At 39.1% G+C, this 23,583-nt stretch overlaps 1 protein-coding gene across 3 annotated transcripts in view; it reads right to left on the reverse strand.

The window, feature by feature from the left end:
• chrna8 (cholinergic receptor, nicotinic, alpha 8) overlaps positions 1–23,583 on the reverse strand; it is a 203,510-nt gene that overhangs the window by 112,162 nt on the left and 67,765 nt on the right. For 2 of the 3 annotated variants that reach the window (XM_043715308.1, XM_043715303.1), the window contains exons 3-4: positions 15,364–15,408; positions 1,742–1,851 (exon numbers count right to left, since the gene is read on the reverse strand). In XM_043715308.1, the coding sequence (XP_043571243.1) occupies positions 1,742–1,851; positions 15,364–15,408 (155 nt within the window). The remainder of the gene's footprint in view (positions 1–1,741; positions 1,852–15,363; positions 15,409–23,583) is intronic. The other variant, XM_043715315.1, reaches the window with a different exon arrangement.

Below are 23,583 nucleotides of genomic sequence, written 5' to 3' on the forward strand. Positions count from 1 at the left end.
TTTTTTCAGTCATTGCCTTTGATATTTTCTTAAATGTGTAAATTCACCCCTAGAACCATTTAAACTGCAAATTCAAAAGGATTAGATTTGAATTTAATCAAAATTGTTACTGAAAAGTGCTATTAAGAAAATTGGTCTCCAACTGAATAATAAAACGACAGTATACAACTACTTTGGAGCCTTCTAGGCCATCATAACTTCAGCACATTTGAAAATCACCCATGAAAACGGAGTTCAACTAAAACGGAACAAATCAGGAATATAGCCAGCGACAAGAGGCCAAGCAAGTGGCAGTAAAAACAGTTACTATATAATTCCCATTGGTCAACCTTGTTGAGCAAAGTTGACATAATTAATATACATCTGTAAAGGGGAATTTATGTCTTAAACATTATTATAAATAATAATATAAAATCAAAAAACTGTATAAAGTAGAAAAGCTTAGGGGAGGTCTTATGGTGCAGTGGGTGGTGTCACACTTGGTCTGAGTTCCACTCGAGGACTTGCTCACCAAGGGCAAGGCAAAAAATAAAATAATGTCAGCATCAGATTGCTAGAGCTGCTTCGAACATTGCAATTAGCTTTAATGTGGGGTGAAGAGGGAAGCATGAATATCATGACAGGCTGGAAGACTAATTTGTTGCACTCGAGTCCTCTTGAAAAGAGTTTCTGAGTTGTTAAATGGGCTAGCTCCATTTATCACATTTCAGGCATAAGAGATTCACCAGAGAGTGGTGAATCTGTGGAATTCATTGCCACAGAAGGTTATGGAGGAGAGGTCATATACAGAAATAGATAAGTTCTTGATTGCCAAGGAGATCAAAGGTTACGGGGAAAAGAGGGAAGATGGTGTTGAAAAATCTCTCAGCCATGATCAAATGGCCGAGCAGACTTGATGGGCAGAATGGCCTAATTTCTGCTCCCATGTCTTATGGATGCCAAAGTTCAGCACAACGAGATCAGGACTTAGTCACCAGGCAGCGTCCAGCTTTTTTTTAAAAAAAAGCCCACTTAAAGGAATAGGACAGTTATCATAAAGACACAAAATAAGCAGCTCACATCCAGAATGAGGTGGGGCCAGGAAAGGTGTTGCCAACAAAGAAAGTATTCTTCTCATTCAGGCACCAGTCTGTAGGTTGCAGTGACATGGAGCAAGAAGCAGCCTTGAAATATAGATTTAATGAACACTAGAAATTTAAACAGATGTTGAAAAATTCCTCGCCTTTATTTACCTCAATCCAATGATGACCCAGCACAAAGCACCAGATCCCAATTCAGAATACTATATTGTGGACAGGCTACAACTGCCAACAACCACATCATTCCTTCTCATTATATAACCCACTACTCACAATATAAAAGATAACATAAAAAAATGTTAGGCTGACACAAAATATTAAATTATGGATATAGCACACTTTATTAAATTGGAAAATCCACAACAGTACTATCTACAAAAATCTTCTCAAAACTTGCTTCATTCAAATATTCAACGTTCTTATAATGGATTTTCTCCAGAGGTGAAGCCTGACATAGAAGTTTACAGTGAATCCTGTAATTGAATGTTGTGAGACAAACATTATTAATATCTGATAAACTATGTGGAAGACAGCATGAAAAATGTTCCAGTACCTTTCCAGAAAAAAGTTTGACTGTGGCCTTTCCTTTTTTTAAAAAAAATGTTCAGTTAAATATGAGAGAGAGGTCATTGTTAGAATGAATAGAAATAAATTCACCTCACCTGTTATAGAGAAGAATGTCTGGGACCCACACATAATCTGAAGGAAAGTGCAAGGTGCGTATACCTCCATATTCAGTAACATTCCACTTTAGGTAGCAGTCTTTCCAGTGCTTTTCAAGGCAAGAAAAAGATAACTATATATATATATACATACACTGCATTTGAACGCAAATACATTTTGCACATGAATGTTATTTTAGATTATTTTTACATGAGAAGGAGCAAAAAAGTATTAGGGTAGACGAAAATGTGGATTTGAGGTTACAATCAGATCGGCCATCATACTAAAATGGTGGAGCAGGCTTAAGGAGCCAAGTGGCTGATTCCTGTTCTTGATTCGCATGTCTGTATGTTTATATCTCCTTATGCCAATTAAACCTCCACTTTTAGAACTCATCTCACCATATAACTTTCAACTTTGTCCTATACTTACTTAGTGAATATACTTCAGCAAGATTTAATAGTTGTGAAGAAAGTGTGAGATGGGTGTTTCTCTTCCCTACTATTTCTTTTTTTCTCTACTTCCTGTGTGAACACTACACAGTGACAGGAAGCTTTGATAACACTTATTAGGGAATGTGTTCTTGATCTCACTCCAATACATGGATGAGGATGAAAATCAACCATTACTGGGAGGTACTGAGGTTCTACCATCACTGAGTCAGGTCCAAAATGCTGGACACTGTCATACATAGCAAGAGAGGGGAAATTTTAACTCTACTACTTCTGAAAAGACAGGTAAAATTTCTAATTTTTCCAATTTGTGGTAATTTCAATCCATCAGTTTGTTTGAAAGGGTGCGACATCCATCTAAATTAGGCAGCAGCATCTGATGTTGATGCAATTTTAAAGTTCTATATGACTTTAACTACTGACTGTGCAGGACACCTACTATAGTGACTCTGCCCGTGGGGTGGGGACACCTGATGTTCAAGGAGTAGAAGCATGGTGGACTTAACCCTACCTCAGGACCAAAAGACTAGGTTCATGTCCCACCTGTTCCAGTGATGTGTCAATACATCTTTGAGCAGGTTGATTAGAGATATCTATATTCATGTAAAAGTTGAAGGTGAGACAACACATTTTGCAGCAAAAGGTAGAGGGCCCATTTTTAGTGATTATTTTGATGGGTTGAAATACACACTTTGGAACTGGAACTTTAGGTCTTTGGAACTGCCTAGTTTTGGAGAGGTGGTCTCATTGAAACTTGACAAGTTCTTACAAGGCATAATTGGGTGAATGTAAACAGGATGTTTTCTCTGATTGGTGGTTCTAAAAAAAGGGATGTAATCTCAGGAACAGGAAGTAGGTCATTAAAAACCGAGACGAGAAAGAGTCTCTTCGCTTAGAGAGTGGTGCATTTTTGGTGTTCTCTCCCCCAGTGGGCAGTGGAATATCAAATATTGAGAAGGTTCAAAACAGAAATTGAAATGCCAGCATTTCTGTCACAAGCCTACTGCAGTGCTCCAGTGAGCCTCAGCTCAAGCTCAAAGAAATGCATCTCATTTTCAGTTGGGGGACCTTACAGCCTTAAGGACTCAATATCAAGTTTAATAACTTTACAGCATAATTTTGTCCTTTCCTTCTTTTTAGCCACCACCCCCACACCCTGGTCCTGTTATGCTTTCAGCACAGCCAAACCATTCTCTTACTATCTCTTCTGTCCTAGCTTAGTATCAATGATCCCCTTGTTTACCTACCCCTTTCATATCTCTCTCTCTCTCTTGCTGGGCTCCGTATCCATCTATCTGCTAATTTCCCTCTACCTATATCCCATTCCACCCCCAACACAAATATCATGCTCTCCTCACTGCTATCAGTTCTGATGAAGAGGTCACTGAACTTAAAACATTAACTCGGTTTCTCTCTCCACAGATGCTGCCAGACCTGCCAAGTTTCTCCAACAATTTCTGTCTTTGCTTCAAATTTCCAGCATCCAAAGTTCTTTGTGTTATATTAACCTTTTCTCCTGTCAAGTTCATCCTGATAACAATATATCTGCCTTTTCATATAGATTATAGGTGATATTTCATTTTGGAGATCCTTAGTTGAATTGATAATGTTTTAGACTTTTTTTAAAATGCCTGGTATAACATGTGCCATCCTTGCTAAGATTTTATTTTTCATTAAAATCATGAGGTTACAGGAGTGTGGTCATGTTTACCATCCTTAGAAACCATGAATATTTTTTCTTTTATTGAACATTCCTTTTACTAAAAGCTTTTTTATCAGGATTCTCACACATTGATAAAGCATGCAATGTGCACAATGTACCTTATTGTCACAAAACCTTAAAAAGATGCTTTGGTCAAAGGTTACTCCAAAAGTACCTGTCTCTGAAATCCATTAGATTATTGGTAGGGTGTACATGACATTTATATACTTGAATAATGGTCAAATTTATGGGGTCGACTATTACATTGATACTATTTTTGAGGGGCTGAAATTCATGCCCATCAATATTCATACTTTATCATTAGCAGAAGCCCAAATGATCTCTAAACGAATGAAGAAAATAAAATGAATTATGGTAATTCTGAAAACCCAGAATGGAACACAACAGCCAGTGGACTGGATGACCAGGAGCGGAATGGAACAACCGGCAGACTAGAAAGATGGAGCGCAACGTGATGGCCAACACATTGACTCAAACGTTGATCTGTTATCTGTGAAGAACTAGGGTCGACTTTTACATGAGATATATGGAAAATTCCAGGTTAATTGGCCAAAATAGTGGGTCGACTTTTAAATGAGATAGACTATTACTCGCGTATACACAGTAGTTTCACTGAGCCATTATGGTGAAAATAGCCATTCTACACAAGTTATCAGTTGAACGAAAATTTTAACCAGTTAAAAACATTTCCTAAGATGACTCCTAAGATGACAATTTATTCAATCTTTAATTATACCAAATAAATCTTTATTTGGAAAGAGTAATGTGCTAATTACATCTGAATTCGAAACAATGATCAAGAATTCTTCCACAATTATACTAATGCTACTTCACTTTCGTATCTACAATGTAATAAACCAATGAGCCATTGTCAAAATAATCCTAAAACTAAGATAATAAGCAAATACTTTGTGAAGATGCTTTGAAAAACAATGGTTCAATCTACAATCTCTTTAAAGTGTCAAACAAAGATGTTCATAACATCAATGCCAGATGCTGCTCTCTACCTCATGCCTTGTGTGTATGCAAATTAACAAACAGGTAGGTTTTTTTAAACCAAAAATGAAAACAAACAGATAATAGAGAAGGAAATCAAACAAGGCTTTCACTCTCCTCTGCAGCTGTATAAACATTGTTTGCTGAAAAGGTAAGTGCATTAAAGTGAGGCCACCTGATCAATCAGCTTTAACCAAATAGCCACAATATGAGTGCCTGGTTGAGCTCCAAGAGTGCACTATAGAGATCGAGAATAAGACCAGGGATGAAGCAATTTAGTCAGGTTAGGAGATTGGAGAGGCTGTAGTTATTTCCACAGAACAGAAAAATTAGGGGAGATTTTATAGAGTTGTTCAAAATTATTAAGCTTCTAGAGAAAAACGAGTCCAACTAGCAGAAAGAAAATCAGACAGCACTGATTCAAAATAATTTTTAAAACAAATGGTGAACAGATAAAAGGGACTTTTTTTCTCCATAGTCAATTTTTTTTTTATTTCAAAAGGATATTAAGTCTACATTTACTTTTTTCTTAAGAAAGAAAGCTGAACCATGATGAAAGAATCGGGGGATGGGACAAATTTGATAGCTCTCTTGAAGAACCAATACACAATGGGCCAAATGGCCTCCATTTATGCTGTAAGATGTCAAGTTACTTTGTTGACAAGAGCTCTGCAATAGCTAAATCAATACTGTCCAATAACATTGCTAACTGGTCAAATGCAGCATCATTTTAGCTACATGCATTAACTGTAACAGAAAATGCTTTCCACAAACTCACGCCTTCAGTATATTCACCTTGGAAGTGAATATTCAATTACCAAAGTTACACCACAAGTAACCAAACAATTGGTCATCTTTGTAATATCCTTCAATCTCACAACCCTCTGAAATAAATATGCACATTTTTAATTCTGATTCTTATGTACCTTTGATATTAATCACTCCACCACACTATCAGTTGCCTATAGATATTGAACTCCTATTCATTTCCTATACCTTCCAGATTTTTTACTTTGCTTTCATCCTTCAAGAATACCTTAAATAGAACTAATATCTTGAGACTTGGTGCCATAACTTGCCTTGTAATACTGCTGTCAAGTATCATGGGTTCTGCTATTACATTAAGGGCACTACATAATATAAACTATTGTTGAAGGGAAACTACTCAACAGTCAAAAAGACTTACACACTTTATTTTTTGTGTTGAAAACAAAAACTGCTGGAAATCACAGCAGGTCAGGCAGCATTCATAGAGAAGGAGCAAGCTAAAGTTTCAAGTCTAGATGGACTCTTCATCAGAGTGAAGTGTGGAGAGGGCACAGTTATGCAATATTTGAGCGATAGGGATTAAAGAGGTGCTGGGGAAAGACAGGCCTGCTCTCTCTCTATGGATGCTGCCTGACCCACTGTGATTTCCAGCAGTTTTTTGCTTTCATTACAGGTTCCAACATCTGCAGTAATTTGCTCCTTACCTTTTTTTAATCTTACTATTTTATTAATAAGTGCACAAAGGATTGTTGGACAGCTATGTATGTTGTCTAATTACGAACACTATAACCACTAAATGCACCCATTACTCATTTCTTTACTAATTGTGAGAGGACCTTGCGAAGGTTGTTGTTTCTGCAAAAATCATAAGGCGGAATCATGAGGGTATATTTCAATAAATAACTAACTGAAAAGGGAGGTGGTCGATTGGTAGAAACAGATATATTGACATGACCATTGCAATTGTCACGCACATAGGGAGTTAGTATGAACAAGATAACCAAATAAGACCCAGTGTTGCGTCAGCAGAAGTTGTAAGACACAGCTATCAAGGAGGGGGGTTGCATGCCACAGACAGATGTGGTAAGCTGATTAGATTAGCAGAAGTAAGAGGGGAGAACCAAGAGACTCAACTGAACTGTATAAATTGTAATGTCACCTCCTGATCCGATGTGCCTCCTTTATGGTCACCTGGGCTTGCAAGACTGTATGAATAAAGACAGCTTCAGAATTTGACTCTGACTGAAACTGATGAACAGTGAGCTTAGTTTCTTGCAATTGGGGGCTCGTCCGGGATCCTGTCATCACCGGCGGAGTAGGCACCATCGACAGCTGAGAAGACGCGTCCCGTTCCCTTTTAGAATGGCCCTGTGTTTCTCGACAGTGGGTGCCCCTCCTGGTAGACTGACCAGAATCCCCAGGAAGCCATTCTGAACCAGGAAGGAGTTAAGTGGTAATACTTGATTGGTAGGCACAGGGAGACGTTGAGCCAGGCAACTCTGTGTACAGGCCAAGGAAAGAAAATTGGCTTTTAAGTACTGGCTTGGTGGCTGGGATTGAGTTCTAGTAGTTAATAAGGGATTAATGAAGGAACTCAATATGGGCTGTGCCGAGGGTAAAGAAAAAGCCTCTGGGGAAAAAAAGGAAATGGAAATGGAGGCGGGGTCCCTGGCAACATACCTCCAGAAAGACCGTTGGGCAGGATGTTGTGGAATTGGAAAAATAATACTTGTACAAGGGAAAAAAGATAGGAAAAAAGATGTTAAATATTATTGCTTTGTATGGACTAAGGAATCCATTCTTTGTCCCATCATCTTCTGGCCAAAGTGCATGTCGGACAAAGACCGGGTTTGTAAATATTTGAATTTATATGTCAACGGACATCAGCCTTTCAGTCAGGAGGAATCAGATTATGATTCGTGTCAGAAGGGCTATTAGCTGAAGGGCTACTGAGGGTACACTTCGTAACTAACTTATGGCCAGACATCCAGAAAAATATTCAAAAGATAGAGGGGAGGAACGAGAAGCTCAGGAAGTGTTTGTGAGATTGTGTGTGTGTGAGTGAGTGAGTGAGTGAGTGAGTGAGTGAGTGAGTGAGTGAGAGAAAAGAGCCGTACAGCTAATAGAAAGTTTAACCCTTTGTGATTCGGTTTGAATGACATTTGTTTGGGAGGTGATAGAATGTTTGTGCTTTGCTCCCTGGAGCTGGAGATCTGGGACTGTTTTGAATCTGATTTCTATTATGGAAATTTAACATGATTTCTTTGAAGGTTAAGGATTTTACTGTGATTATGAAATAAAATGTTAACTCCTGTACTTTTTACAGGTCATGACTGCCTTACTATCAGTTTCCAACTAATCTCTTTTATCCTTACATAAAAGGCAACCTTATTCGATTTCAAATCAGTTTAATATGGAGGAAAATAACACCATAACCTTTTGTGTTTTAGACTCATTTGTTTCACTTAATTTTAAGACTGATGTGTTTCATTGGTGATTATGATGTGCCAGCCATAGCTTTATTCGGAAAGTCCCCTCCCTCAATGACAGTTGAAGTTTCAGTTAAATAAAAAAAATCCTATGGTTAATATCTGTGACCTTGGATTCGGCCATTATTCATGCATTAGAATTTTTTTAAAAAACTTGAATAGACAATTCCTTTTAAGGCAGCTCCGGTTATTTCACGACCTATAGCATTGTATTTGAGCATCGACTGGTCAGGACTACTTAAGAAAACTAATTTTGGATTTAAAGGACTAAAACTGGGTAATTATAGTGAATTTCCAAGTTGGGAACTGTATGCATTTTGCATCTTCAATATTAAATACTGAAAAAATGAATTTATAATACATAAATATATTTACAAGTAAGATCCCAAAATGTATCGTTAGGAATAGGCTTTAAAGTTAGACAAGCATAAATTGACAAATTGGTTAAATGAGGTTAAGATGAAAATAAAGGCAAGGAGGTCAACTACAGAAGGGAAGAGAATGATGCAATAAGAAGGATAAAGCAGAAGAGTACAGTTTTTAAAATGTTTTAGTCACTTGTTGCGTTTCCACCCTGAATTACAGATAATGATTTTATTTATATAATATATAATTAATATTTATAATAAATCAATTGTATTAGCCTGAATCAATATTAATTGGCAGGATTCCTCCACACATTCTCAGTGATCTGTCATATTGATTCATAGCTAATTTAAAACATGACAGCGTTAATTCATTGTTAATTAAAGAATGGAAAGCTACATTACTGGCCAGAGTGTGTGCAGGCAGTGGCAGCAACAGCCTTATTGGTAGAAGAAAGTTGGAAACTTACTTTTGGGGGAGCCTTAATAATCAAATCAGAAAGCACGACGATGGCTTACAGACTCTGGGATCTTGAAATGTGAGGCAATTTTAAGAGAGAAGGATGACCTTGTGTTAGTCACAGACAGTTGCTTAAATTCAACTGCATTCTTATGGCATGGAGAGGGGGAGGTCCCTAGTAATCCAGAACATGACTGCCTTGATATTACTGAATATCAGCTGAAAGTGCGGATGGACTTAAGGGACATCCCGTTGCATGCGGAAGCTCGGTTGTTTATCGACGGGTCCTCCCGGATGACTGAGGGGAAAAGGCACAATGGATATGCTGTAGTAGACGGGATAGAGGGAAGCGTTATCAGGCTGAAAGACTGCCTAATGGCTGGTCAGCCCAAACTTGTGAACTCTATGCCCTTGAAAGAGCTCTCAGCACCTTAGAAGACAAGGAAGGAACAGTGTACACAGACACCAAATATGCATTTGGAGTGGCGCACACCTTCGGAAAAATTTGGCAAGAAAGAGGACTGATACATAGTCGAGGAAAAGAACTAGCACATGAGGAATTGATAGAACGTGTACTAGAATCCCTGTTACTCCCGAGAGAAATAGAGATAGTTCATATAAATGGACCTCAAAAGGGGAATGATCCGGAAGTAAGAGGAAATAGACTGGACGATAAGGTAGCTAAAGAAGCGGCGTTGAATCCACAAGGAGCCGCAATATATTCCCTAATACCTGTAATTCTGGATCCTCAGGGTACCCCATTGTTTACTGCAAAGGAGGAGGAGGAACTAAAAGACTTAGGGGCCGCAAAGACAGCGGATGGGAGGGAGGTGTTGAATAAAATGATGATGCGAGCGATTATGGCTGTCGTACATCAGGGGAGTCACTGGGGAGTACAAGCAATGTGTGATTTAGTCCTAAGGAAATATGGATGCAAAGGGATGTATACAATAGCCAAACAGATATGTGAGGGATGTATAACATGCAGGAAGGTAAACAAGAAGATGCTAAGGAAACAAGTCCCAGGAGGGAGAGAACCTGGGCTAAAACCATTCCAGAACATCCAGGTAGATTATAGCGAATTACCCCAAGTGGGAAGACAGATATATGTTGGTAATAGTTGATCATTTATCTGGATTGGTGGAGGCATATCCTCTGGCCACTGCCACCGCAAGTGGGGTGTCCAAGATAACACTTGAACACAGTTCCCAGGTACGGGATAGTGGAGTGTATAGATTCGGATTAGGGAACTCACTTTACTTCCAAGGTACTCCAGGGAACGATGAAGGGGTTAGGAATCTCCTGGGAGTTCCACACCTCTTGGCACCCACCCTCATCAGGAAAGTTTGAGAGAATGAACCAAACACTCAAGAAGTAGTTATCTAAATTAATAATAGAATCCAGACTCCCCTGGACTAAGCGTTTACCTATAGCCTTCTTGCGAGTGCGGACAGCCCCAAGGAAAGATTTGGGGCTGCTCCCTTATGAGATATTGTTTGGCCTCCCTAATTGGGAACAAAAGGGGAACTGCCAATCCCAGAAACTAAAAATTTGTTCTTAAAAAGTATATACTGGGCTTGTCCTCCTCTTTGTCTTTCCTCAGGAAACAGGGTTTATTGGCACAGACTCCGCCCTTGAAATCACTGTTCATCCCATCTGGCCGGGAGATTGGGTCCTAATTAAGTCTTGGACAGAAACTAAATTGCAACCGGATTGGGAGGGACCGTACCAGGCTCTTTTCAACTACCGAAACGGTGATAAGAATGGCAGCGAAAGACTGGACTCACTACACCATGATTAAGGGACCAGTGGAATCCCCAGTTGAGAAAGAAGTCTGGACGGCCGAATCAATGCAAGAACCACTGAAACTCAGGCTAAAAAGACTAAGTGGCTGATTATACCGTGGAGACGCGAGCGCTGGATGGTTTTTGTTTTATAGATTGCATGTAAAGTCTCTCGGTGCTTCAATACTGTTGTAGAATGATTAGGGTTATGATATTAGCTCGCTTAATATTGGGATTTGACAAACACTAACTTGTTATTAACGGTCCCTGAGTCTGATAATCTGCAAGTAATAGATGCTGATGCATGCAGCTTCATAAAATGTGGGATGTAGATAATCAGAGACAGTACCACAGCTCAGAGATATATCTTAAGTCTAACGGGGATGGCCTTGTGGATGGTACTTGGTATAATGGTCTCGTCACAGTACATCGGGCCCCCTTCCGACCAGCTCTCGATTGTCTCGATAAAAAGTGTAACCCAATACACTTAATGATAAAGAAAACCACACGGCACGAAGCGATTCTAGGGGGGAGCACCTATCAGGTACAATTAAATGAAACATTTGGAATAGAAATGAAAACAAACGGGAATGATTTCTCAGGCTGTTGTTTCCGAATTAGCGTAGGAAAGGAAAACCGGGCAGAACTACTGGATAATAAGATAAGATACAACCTTTCACCCCTCCCAATGACCCTAAGGTGGTAAAAATTACAGATGTGAAGGACTTGAAGCAGACCATTGAAATAGAAACTGGGTACGGGGATGCAAATGCCTGGGTTGAATGGGTAAAGTATACTGTAAAAAGTCTGAATAAGAGCAATTGCTATGCATGTGCCTCCAGTAGGCCAATGGCCCAGGTGATCCCTTTCTGCTCGGGTGGAAGCGAGACAGGAAGGGCATGAAATGTATGATAGCCCTGTATCAGGATAAGACTGCATGGAATGATAGGAACTGTACCTCCCTATCGCTAATGTTCCCTCCCTTAGAGAAGAAAGACTTTAAAGCCCCCCGCTACGTTTTCAGCCGCAGTTGGAAATCACACATCGAGTGTATGTAAACAAGGTACAACCCGGTCCAGAGACTTGGGGGATCTGAAATTATTTACAAAAATTGAGAATGTCACCGGAATGGACAAGGGAGGGAGCTACTCAGCACTGAAGGTTCCCCGAGTGGTGGTACTGTGGAGGCAAAATATTGAGACCCACCCTACCTCCAGATTGGAGGGGGATATGTGCAATTGTACAATCGACAATCTTGGCATTTGAAAAGGAGAAGATAGCAACAAAAAGAGGGAGGAGTAAAACCATTATTAAACACCTCTTTTGATGATAGGATTTATCTAGACGCTATAGGAGTTCCTAGAGGGGTACCGGATGGGTACAAGGCTCGCAACCAGATTGCAGCAGGTTTTGAATCGGCTCTATTCTGGTGGGTAACGATCAACAAGAATGTGGACTGGATAAACTTTATTTTCTATAATCAGCAAAGATTCATCAATTATACTAGGGATGCAGTCAAAGGCATAACAGAACAGCTTGATGCAACCAGTAGAACGGCCTTAGATATGATCTTAGCTGAAAAAGGGGTGTATGCCTGATGTTAGGAGGGAGCTGTTGTACTTTTATTCCAAATAATACAGCACCTGACGGGTCAATCACTAGTGCCTTACGAGGATTGACCACCTTGGCAGAAGACCTGGCTGAGAATTCAGGGGTGGACACATCACTCACGGGATGGCTGGAATCATGGTTTGGGAAATGGAAGGGAGTGGTAGTCTCCATCCTGACCTCCCTGATAGTGGTAGCAGGGGTACTGGTAGCAATTAGCTGTTGTATCATACCTTGTGTACGGGGACTAACCCAACAGCTGATTAAGACAGCCTTGGCAAAACAGATGCCCCTAAAAGGTAAATCAGGCAAAGGAACAATGAGGGGATGGGTGACCTTGAGGCCAAGTTGAATGAAGTCTCAGGGATGATGCTTGCAAATTTGGGGGCTACATATCAGAGAAATGCAGAAAACAACAATTATTTAAAAAAAGAGGAGGGATTGTGAGAGGCCCTTGCGAAGGTTGTTGTTTCTGCAAAAATCATAAGGCAGAATCATGAGGGTATATTCCAAGAAATAACTAACTCAAAAGGGAGATGGTTGACTGGTAGAAACAGATGTATTGACGTGACCGTTGCAATTTTCACACATATAGGGAGTTAGTATGAACAAGATAATCAAATAAGACCCAGTGTTGCATCAGCAAAAGTAATAAGACCCAGCTATCAAGGGGGAGTGGGGGTTGCACGCCGATTAGATTAGCAGAAGTAAGAGGGGAGTACCAAGAGACTCAACTGAACTGTGTAAATTGTAATGTCACCTCCTGATCCGGTGTGCCTCCTTTATGGTCACCCGGGCTTGCAAAACTATATGAATAAAGACAGCTTCAGAGTTTGACTCTGACTGAAATTATTGAACAGTGAGCTTCGTTTCTCACACTAATTAAAGATGCAATTAGCCACATTTGCATTTCCGATAAGTCACAGGTGGGCTAAGGACTAGCAGAGTGGATACTGTTCCACATCACCTTCAAAAATCAGTCAGGGTGTGATTTCAAGTTAATTTTTTTTCATGAAGTGATCTGCAGCAATTCCAGGAATTTACAACTGCTGGAGCAGTGTGGAGGATCCAAATTCTTTGTCAAGTGAACAAGGGAATATGTACCATATAATCGAAATCTTAATTTCTAGCTGGTCATGCTTAGAATCGATTTGGGGATGCAAATATAGCTGAATCTGATTTTCCAAACATTTCTGTCCTAAAATTTTGGAAACTTCTGTTTCTTAATTGCTTTGTCTTTATCCTTTTATGGACTTAGTTAAAAATCACACAATACCAGGTTATAGTCTAACAGATTTATTTGGTAGCATTAGCTTTTGGGGCGCTACTCCTTCATCAGGTGGTGGTGGAGTACAAGATCGTAAGACACACAATTTACAGCAAATGTTTACAGGGTGATAGAACTGAAATTATATATTGAAAAAAACCTGGATTGTAAGATCAGGATTTTATGGACTGTAAGCATCGCCATGTTGACCATCAACAACTGCTCTTGAACTGAATGACTTACTAAACCTTTTCACAAAGGGCAGATACAATTACATATGACAGTGAGTGTGCAGTAGCATGCAGCCCAGACTATATAGGGATGGCTGCTTTTCCTCCCTCAGGGACATTAGAGAACCAGATGGGTTTTTATGTCAATCAATTTCAGATAGTTGTCATGCTGCACCTAATCTTGAAATGCTTGACATACACTGATAACTAAAATGCAAAAATATGTTTTTCTACAATTGATTGAAGTAGAAGGACTGACAGTACAAAAAAAATTAAATTTAATCATTATTTTACAATTGCACAGCCCTATTAATTTCATAAAAACATTATTCCTTGTTGTGAATCTATACAATTGTACTCGTGGTGCATCTTCAGACCATTTTAAATTTGATAAACTTGAACACCAATTATACATCATTGGGACCTACAGGGTGCTGGTTGCTGGCTAAAAGAAAGGTGTGATTTATGTGGCCGCTACGAACCAATGAGTGGTACAATATTCCAATTTCTTCACAAAATTCTAACTCCAACACTGCAAGTAGCATATTAAAAATGTTTGATGAGGGGAGTGGCGAGGTCTATTATTGCTGATCTGCAAAAAATACATTTAAACGTATCAGAGCTGTCTCAATATAATTAGATACAAGATTTTGAGAACTGCACAATCTTCAGGCAAGCTGCCCATGAGAAATCAGTCTAAACTACAACTAGGCCACATTCTCAAGGAACTAGTTACTAGTGTGCTACATATAAAAGGAAGGAATATGACTCTGGCTCCCAAATTTTCATGATAATAATGAATAAGGTTTTTTGGCCTTATTGGTCCCTATCCATCCAGAGAGAGATTCCCCTGACACCCAATTCCTTTTCCCCACCTGGTAACATCCAAGTATTTGACTCCAACACACTCCCTCAGTTTATTCTACACAGAGACTTCCCAGGGGAGCAGCACTTCCTGATATCTATCCTTACCTACCTTTGGTTTGAAGGTGCGTCCCCTAATTCTTCATTTGCCATTTTACAAAGTAATAATCCCAGTTTAACAATGCTACCTAATATGTTTCTCTAAGAACATCTCTGAGGTGGCTCCTTCCAAAAAGCTAAAATTAGTCAGAGCTCATCACACAAAATGAATATTCCAGTTCTTCTCTCCTTAGCCCGTGAATGGTGTCTCTTGATGTTCAGCACTGGATGCAGTATCCAAGGTTGAGTCTGACTTCAGTACTATACTGTAGTTCTCGGAGCACTGAGTGCTCATCATCTTGGAGTACGTATTCTATCTATTTTCTCTTCTTATAAGTTTTAGGACGAGCCAAACCTCTTCATCACAGTGTCATTTGAAAATGAAGCAATGATATTTTAGCTGCATGTGATTTCATGTTTTTTAAACAAACAATCTTATATTGAGAAATGTTAATATTTGCTATCATAATTAAATAGGGGCAATAAAGTGGAAATGGGTTGAAACAAAAATCTTACCATATGCAGCCAAACATTTGTGATCAGCACTTGATTTTTCTCATCCTAAAACAAAAAAAAAGAATAATTATTTACAATTAAAACAAGATTGCTGCCTTACAATAAATAAAAACTTTTAAAGAAATATATAACTACAAGGAAAGGACCTGAATACTACAAGTGAATTGGATATTTTAGAAACATAGCTGAAATGATCTTCCAGGTCATATTACAGAGAACTACCAAACTATCATGGAAATGATCATATCAGACACATAAGCATTGGACAAGTGCAAAAACTGAACAAATCAGCCAAGGACAATAAGGGGATATAGAACATAAGCCAAATAGGCAATATATGGTATCTATAGATCTAAATGTCACAGGATTTTTATGAAAAGCTAGCAACGAGGTGGCGTTAATATTCAGCGTGGTGATGTTCCAAACCAAAGTACCATGGAAGTAAAATCCTTATCAGTGTTTTCTCTATTATGGAACGATTCTGATCTTGTTCATTGCAGTTGAGGAAGTCCCTGAATGAGGAAAGTGAGGAATGAAAGCCTTCCAGCGACTAGAAGAAACACTGGAAGGTGAGTCATTTGTACACTGTTAGGGACTTCAAAGTGACACAAGTTTTGAATTCATCACACTGCAGGACAGACCAAGATAGATCTTAAGGGAGAGAATCCATCAGTAGTGTATCAGAGGTTATCCATCCAGATAAAGTGTGAAACTGCACTTGCCTGTGCACTGGTAATGTATTTGTAAATTATTTCAGTCCTCCCATCTCTGTTAATCTATAAAAGTTCATTCCATCTTCTGATTTTTACTTGTATTTTGCAACAACAGCTTTAATTTTACCCTTTACTTAACTTGTGTCCTTTTTGTGTACTCACTCAGTTTTTTCTAAAGCAATTCTTTGTTCTTTCTTTTCTGTAACGTTTACTATCAAACATCTTGATACAGGCTTAGAGGCAATGCTGAGCCCTGTCTATCAAAAGATATTGTGATGGGCTGAGCCTATACAAGAAGGAACACACGGTTTACAATTCTCCTGCCCCATGGTAGTTGTAAAATCTAGGTGCCCTCTTAATACAGGCATTCTAATGAACTTAAAAAGTGGATCAAAGAACTTAACTGGAGCTATTCTCTAGATTCAGCAGTAGGATCTTCTGGCTCCACAGACCAGCAGTCAGACATTATTAATGCCCAAAGATCATTTGAGGAGAATAATGGGAGAGGTATATTAAAATACTTGAAGGAAACTTGCAGGTCTTTCAATCTTTGGTGAACATCTATGACACTTTCACACTCTTTGGCCCATTAAAGCTCTGGTACAAGGTCCGCCACTTGTTTTTTTGGACACTACCCCTATTTCAGTGCTCAGTAAATGCAGGAAAATGCCAGCAAGATGTTAAGCTGAAAAAACCCCATTTTACCAGATGAAAATCCACTTCCAAACATTTTAGAGAAGTCTTCTGATGGCTTCATCAGGACAATGATGCAGTTGAAAAGCAATTAACTGGATCAAAACGAGGTATTAGCTTATATGGCAAAGTCACAGAAGTAGGAGAAGTATAAACAAAGACTGCAGCCAGGTACAGCAGTTTGGTCCATAGATCCAAAATTGCACCAGAAGATCCATTGACACATTGAGTACCTGAGACAGATGCCAGTTTGTGGGACTTCTAAGCAACCAGTGTCTTTGAGAGTATGTATTATTGCTTGGTGGTGTAATAATGGCATATCACATTAAGTGAAACTGTATCCAAAGTTGTGGTGTGCTATTGATATCTAGGCCAGAACCTGTAGATACAGGTAAAGGGGTCTTCACAACTGTGGGTGATAACCAGATAATGGGGGAAGACAAGTTTTAAGGCTGATCGGGAAGCATGAGAGTTTGAATAATGCATGAATGATGTATGCTCACAGAGCAAATAAATTATGAATATCAATTCAACTTCAGTCAAATTGACAAAAACGACAATTGGAAGGCTGGCCTTTACACCACATATTATAGTACATAAAACTTCCATAAACCTTAACAGCAGCCAAATATCTTAACAAGTTTTACTCCATTCAATATACAAAATGTCAAAGTCCAAATGCCAAATTTTCTGTATATTTCATTAGCTCCTTCAAGGAGTTTACATAAGTCTTGGAAATAAAATATGTCTTGCCAATGGGCTTTGATGATATTGCATGCAATTCTGGTCTCCCTGTTAGAGTAAGGATGTTGTGAAACTTGAAAGAGTTCAGAAAAAATTACAAGGATGTTGCCATGGTTGGAGGGTTTGAGCTATAGTGAGAGGCTGAATAGGCTGGGGCTATTTTCACTGGAATGTTGGAGGTCGAGAGGTGATGTTGTACAGGTTTATAAAATCATGAGGGGCATGGATTGGTTGAATAGACCAAGTCTTTTCCCCAAGATGGAGAAGTCCAAAACTCGAGGGCATAGGTTTTTGGTGAGAATGAAAAGATTTAAAAGGGACCGAAGGGACAACTTTTTCATGCAGAGGGTGGTGTGTGGATGGAATGAGTTGCCAAAAGTGGAGGATGCTGGTACAATTACAACATTTAAAATGGATGGATATATGATTAGGAAAAGTTTAAGAGGGATATGGGCCAAATATTGGTAAATGGGACTAGATTTATTCAGGATATCTGGTTGACAAGGACCACTTGGATCAAAGTGACTATTTCCATGCTGTACAGTTCTATGACTCTATCAAAGATTTGTTGTAATGGTCTCGTCATGCACCAGTATTGTCCCTGCCTCTGAGGCAGTAGGTTCAGGACATGGTGGCCAAGAGAGATATGTTTTTAAAGCATTCAAACAAATTAACTATTCAACTTGAGAGATTCCTGGTCAGCAATGTTGCAGAAAGAAATTTGAGACTCTAACATTGTCCATATCCTGAGGCTACAATTGCGCACGTAAAAATGTATGTTATCGCAGCAACTTGCTGGGCTCACAGGAACGTAGGGTGGTTGTGGCAGAAGTTAGAAATAAATTTTCTCCATGCAGTAATTGTAGACAAATTATAAATGCAACCTTCATAGAGGATCTTGTAATTGCACAATACTCTGCAGACAGCAGAAAATTCCCTTTCTTTGAGTTTCAAAAGCTCATGTACATATTTGAGATCTAGAATAGCTAGTTTACTACAAGTGTTTAAAAAAAATGCACCTTTGTAAATTTCCACACACCTTACATTCTAATTTTGGTTCAATATTTTATCCTGTGCATCCAACAGATTGATTTGATGGCCTGAACAGATTTAGCAGTGTATGTATGCAACATACTTGGCTGTGACATTGGTGATTTTCCCTGCCATACCCTGAAACATACAAGTTGATTGACATGTCATACTGTGAACTTCAGAAGTTTAATAACTGTTCATAGATTGAAAGCAGCAGCAATAAATCTGTCTGGAATAAATTGTTAAGGGACAAGGACAAACTGATATACAGGAATTGAAAGCACTTAGCCATGCCTGGGAGAAGGAGGACTTGAAGCTACATAAACAAAACTGATTTAACAATTGTTTGATAACTGGTTACCTTGTGCCACAAGGACTAATGATTGCCCTGCAGAAGAATTAAGGAACTAATCACAAAAAAAGCTGTGTCATCAAACAGACAGTTAAAGCCAAATGTAACAAGGAACATTGAAGTTACTTCTGATAAGAAGGTAAGCTGCAGATAAAATCTAAAGGATCATCAATAATGTTACACTATAAACTTGAAGGACAGAAAATTGAATAAAATTTCATCTCCAGCACTCTTTAGCAGTAGACCTACACAGGTCACTGAACAATGACTGAACCCTGGACCCAACCCAGAAACAGACACTTAGTTGGAATCATAGCTAAAATCCCCAATTAACTGGGTAACAGTTGAGCTGTGAGGCTTAACTTACTTCCTTGAGGAGTCTTATTTGATTGCTACATGCAATAACCTTTAAGTAATTGTTTCAGTATTTGATTTCTGTGAGATTTCTTGATAATTACCCAAATTACATGTAGCTTGCGGTTATTTTTCCGCAAGTCGTGTGCCCAATGAGGAGATACAACACAGCATTTACACAATGCCTTGAACTATTTCTTAGCACATCCCAAACAATGAACTACTTTGAAATAGAGTCACTTTCATTAAGTTAGTAAAGACAGCAGCAAAGACAAACTAGTTAATATTTACTTTTGTCGATGGTTCAGTGAGGAATTGTCACAACCCCAAGAATAATCCTGCTCCTGTGCAAAAACCACAGTTGGTTATTTAATAACTCTATCAGCAAGCAGTAGACACCTTGGTGGGAGGGAGGGGTGAAATACTTACTGTTTCTGCTACTCTTCCCTTGTCCTACCACAAAATAATAACCTTGTTGCCAAACATTTGGCTACCTATCCAAACATCTCCTTTACACGACTCCATGTTAAAATTTATCTGAAACATTCGTGAAGTGCTTTGGGATATTTTCTTACCTTAAAGGCTCTCTGTCAGACCAAGCTGTTGTTGGTTTAATATTTCATTCAGAATGTGTCAGTACAACTGTAGGCCTGCGGTGGGACATGAACCCTTAACTATTGATTTGTGCTTCATTTGTATCTTCGCCTGGGGAGGAAGGGGGTCCTTGTCCTTACCTCCCAAATTTTTTTTTAATGTTGTTACTTCACAATCTTTAAGTGCTACCAGCATCAATGTTAGAAAGGGGAACTTTTTTAACTCGTCATTCAGCCTTTCTCACCTGCTGACAGAAACACAGCTGGGTTGATTATGTTTACAGCGCTCTCTACAGTAAGTGCCATAGAGGAGCTGCAAAGATTGTTTTGCAGGTGCCATTGAGATTTGCTGTTTTTTTTTACAAAAACATTTTTGCAAAGTTTGCAATGTTTCAGCATTGTTGATTTCATGCATGGTTCATTGACAATGCTGTATAACTGTTTCCCTGCTTCTCACTACAAAAGGAATGTGAGGTGCACTGTGATTTAACCTGTGATCTGCTTCAAATAACAGTGGGAGAAAGTGAGGACTGCAGATGCTCAGTCCTCACTTAAAAATGTGTTGCTGGATAAGCGCAGCAGGTCAGGCAGCATCAAAGAAGAAGGAGAATCGACGTTTCAGGAATTCCTGAAGAAGGGCTTATGCCTGAAACGTCGATTCTCCTTCTCCTTTGATGCTGCCTGACCTTCAAATAACAGTATCTATTTAAGTAGGTTGCAAGTTGCAGAGTTCGTTGTTTTGCATGTTATAATGAGTTATTTAAAATTCTGCATTTTCCAGTTCCACAAAAGTCCTTTGGCCAAGCAGATAATGCCAGAAAACGGCATTGAGTGAGAAGATCAGAAGCAGGTTGGATAGGCAGAATGACCAATTTCTGTTCCTATTTTCTAAGTTCTTAATGGCCATTTGTGGTACGAACAAAGTAAATGAGCGTTTCTAAGGAGAGGGGATTGATAACTTGAGGAAAAATAAAATCTATTCTCGTTCAAAAGGCTTCTGACATAAGAGTCAGAGAGTCTTTCCCCTAAGGAAAACTGCTGGTGCCTTTTATGTTGAGCTGTTAATGAATGGATGAATTCCAGTCGGAACTCTGCTGCAGATCCATTAAAATCAGCCAGGAGCCACATGAACCAGCTGTCCCTTATTCCTACACTTCTCAGCTAGGCTTCCTTTCTTTGAAAGAAATTCTGCATATGGAAGGAAGCAAGAGTTGTGTATTTTATTATGAATTCATGGAACCCATTCCATTGCTTTGACTTCAGCAGTGCTGTTAAGAAGAATCAGTGTGGCTGATAGGTATTTTAATCAGTATATTGTAGTGATAATAACAAGATTATAACTATAAACTTGAAGGACAGAAAATTGAATAAAATTTCAACTCCAGCATTCTTTAGCAGTAAACCTCAGAATAGTTGGACCTTATAGAATAGCCAGTTGGAACTCCGAATACGAGTTCACTGACTGGACCAGATTAACAGCCTAAACCAGGGACCCCTAGCTGACAGATAAAGAGGAGTGCTATAGATTCTGACACTTGGGTGCTGACTCTGACAAGACTGTGCCAGAGTAAAGGATTTTCCATGTGTTAATAAAGGGCAACTTGGTGTCAGGATACCAGCTTCTGGAGTTATTGCAATATTTTAGATATTTATTTGAACACAATGCATTGCTAAATAGAACAATTTTAATTTACAACATAGGAAGAATATTTTAGAAAATAAATAGTTATAAAGGTTCACTAAATTAGCTATTACTTCTGTATAGCCCAGCAGAGGCCAGCAAAAGCAGCATGTTTCAAAGATGTCTCCGTCAAAACACCACTTTGAATTGTCTTTTGATTTTCTCATAGGACATGTGCATCGTTGGCTGGCCAACATTTATTGCCCATTCATAGTTGTCCTCAACAAGTCATTATGTTTATACTTTGATAGGTACTGTATGTGAGGTGTTACAACTTCATACCAATATATTTTATTGATTGTCAAACTGCACTTTAATAGAGTTTTAAATTCAAGTTACATTTCAAGAACTTAATGCTATCCAATCTTGTTATACTGTACAATCCTATGGAAACATAGGATCCTGACAGTGCAGATAGATAGAGGCTTTAACACCATCGAGTCTCACCAATCCTCTGAAGAGCATCCCATCGTATCCCCAAAACCCACATTCACCACAGATTCCTGATGAAGGGCTCTTGCCGAAAACTTTGATTCTTCTGCTCCTCGGATGCTGACTGACCTGTTGTGCTTTTCCAGCACCACACTCTCAACCCACATTCACCACAGTCAACCCACTCAACCTGTACATGCTTGGACACGACAGGGCAATTTAGCATAGCCAATCCATTTAACCTGCACATTTAGGCAGGCTCTTCTTGACAACTAGAAATGGTTTTGTGGTCATCATTAGGTTCTTGACCCAGTTTATTTTTGTTGAATTCATGACAGGATTCGAACGTGGGTCACCAGAATGTTACCGGGTTTCTGCATTAACTGGATTCTGGTTTATCCAGTGATAATACCACTAGGTCATCGCCCCTATGACTCTAGACTAACAGCAACGTTATTTACTCTTAACTCTCCTCATGAGAGAGCCTGGTAAGCCAAACAACTGAAGGGCAATAAAGGGAATGGCAACAATTACTGGTCTTAGCAGTGACATCCACATCTCATTTAAAAACACTGAAATTGCTGAAAATGCCTTTAAAAAGGTAGTAGTCCCTTTGTATTCCTCAAAAGTAAATGCAACATGTATAGCAGCAGAGCAGGTAGAATCACAGTTCTGATCTGGTTGGACTTGGCTGGTTTGTTGGTGGGCCCATATTTATGGCCTGAAAACTTAAACTAGTATTATAACTAATGGGGAAAAAAAAGTACATGCAGGTGGCTTTGGAGGTAATGCACTTGCACTTGAAATTCACTGTCTCATTGTGTTGTTTTGGCCCTTGCTGACCTAACCAGAAGAAAACAAATAGCAACTCAACTCAATGCCTTTAGTCCAGGGACCAGTCTTTGCCTTACTTGTTGTGTAAGAGTCCAGAAACATTAATGCTGAGGACTGAAGTCGGCACATGAAAATGCCCAACCGAATCACCAATTTTAAGTCAAGATCTATACACTTTCAAAGATTTTCCAGCTGACTAAGAACAAAAATCTGCTCACAGATTGAGGATGTGGTGTATACAATACCACGGTAACCAGTACGCACATGGGATGATGTGCGCAGATTCATGACATACAGTACAGAAGAAATTGCCAGGGTCAGAACTGCAGAATACCATAAAGAAGAAACCTCCTGATTCAGGCATCCAGAATATTGCCAAACCATTATTTCAATAACAGCGTGTAGATACTATAGCTTTAAGAGATGTATTTTGTTCTGGGATTATTTTTTGAAGATAGGTTTTAAGATAGAGGTGCAAAGTTATCTATTTGAATCCAATAAAGTAAACAGCTTATGAGGTCTCTCCAGCTCAGTAATAGCTTTCCTACAACTGGGCATCTAGAACAGAACACAGGTCTCCAGAACAGACCTCACTGATGCCCTGTGCAACCTCAATATGACTTCCCAACTCCTACACTCAAAGGACTGAGCAATGAAGGCAAGCTGTTAAATTTCTTTTTAACCACCCTATCTATGTATGACAGAAACTTCAAAGAATTATGTACCTGAATCTCTAAGTCCCTCTGTTCTACAACACTACCCAAGGCTCCGCCATTAATTGTATAAACCCTT

This window comes from Chiloscyllium plagiosum, chromosome 2 (genome assembly GCF_004010195.1).
Source record: "Chiloscyllium plagiosum isolate BGI_BamShark_2017 chromosome 2, ASM401019v2, whole genome shotgun sequence".
NCBI lineage: Eukaryota > Metazoa > Chordata > Chondrichthyes > Orectolobiformes > Hemiscylliidae > Chiloscyllium > Chiloscyllium plagiosum.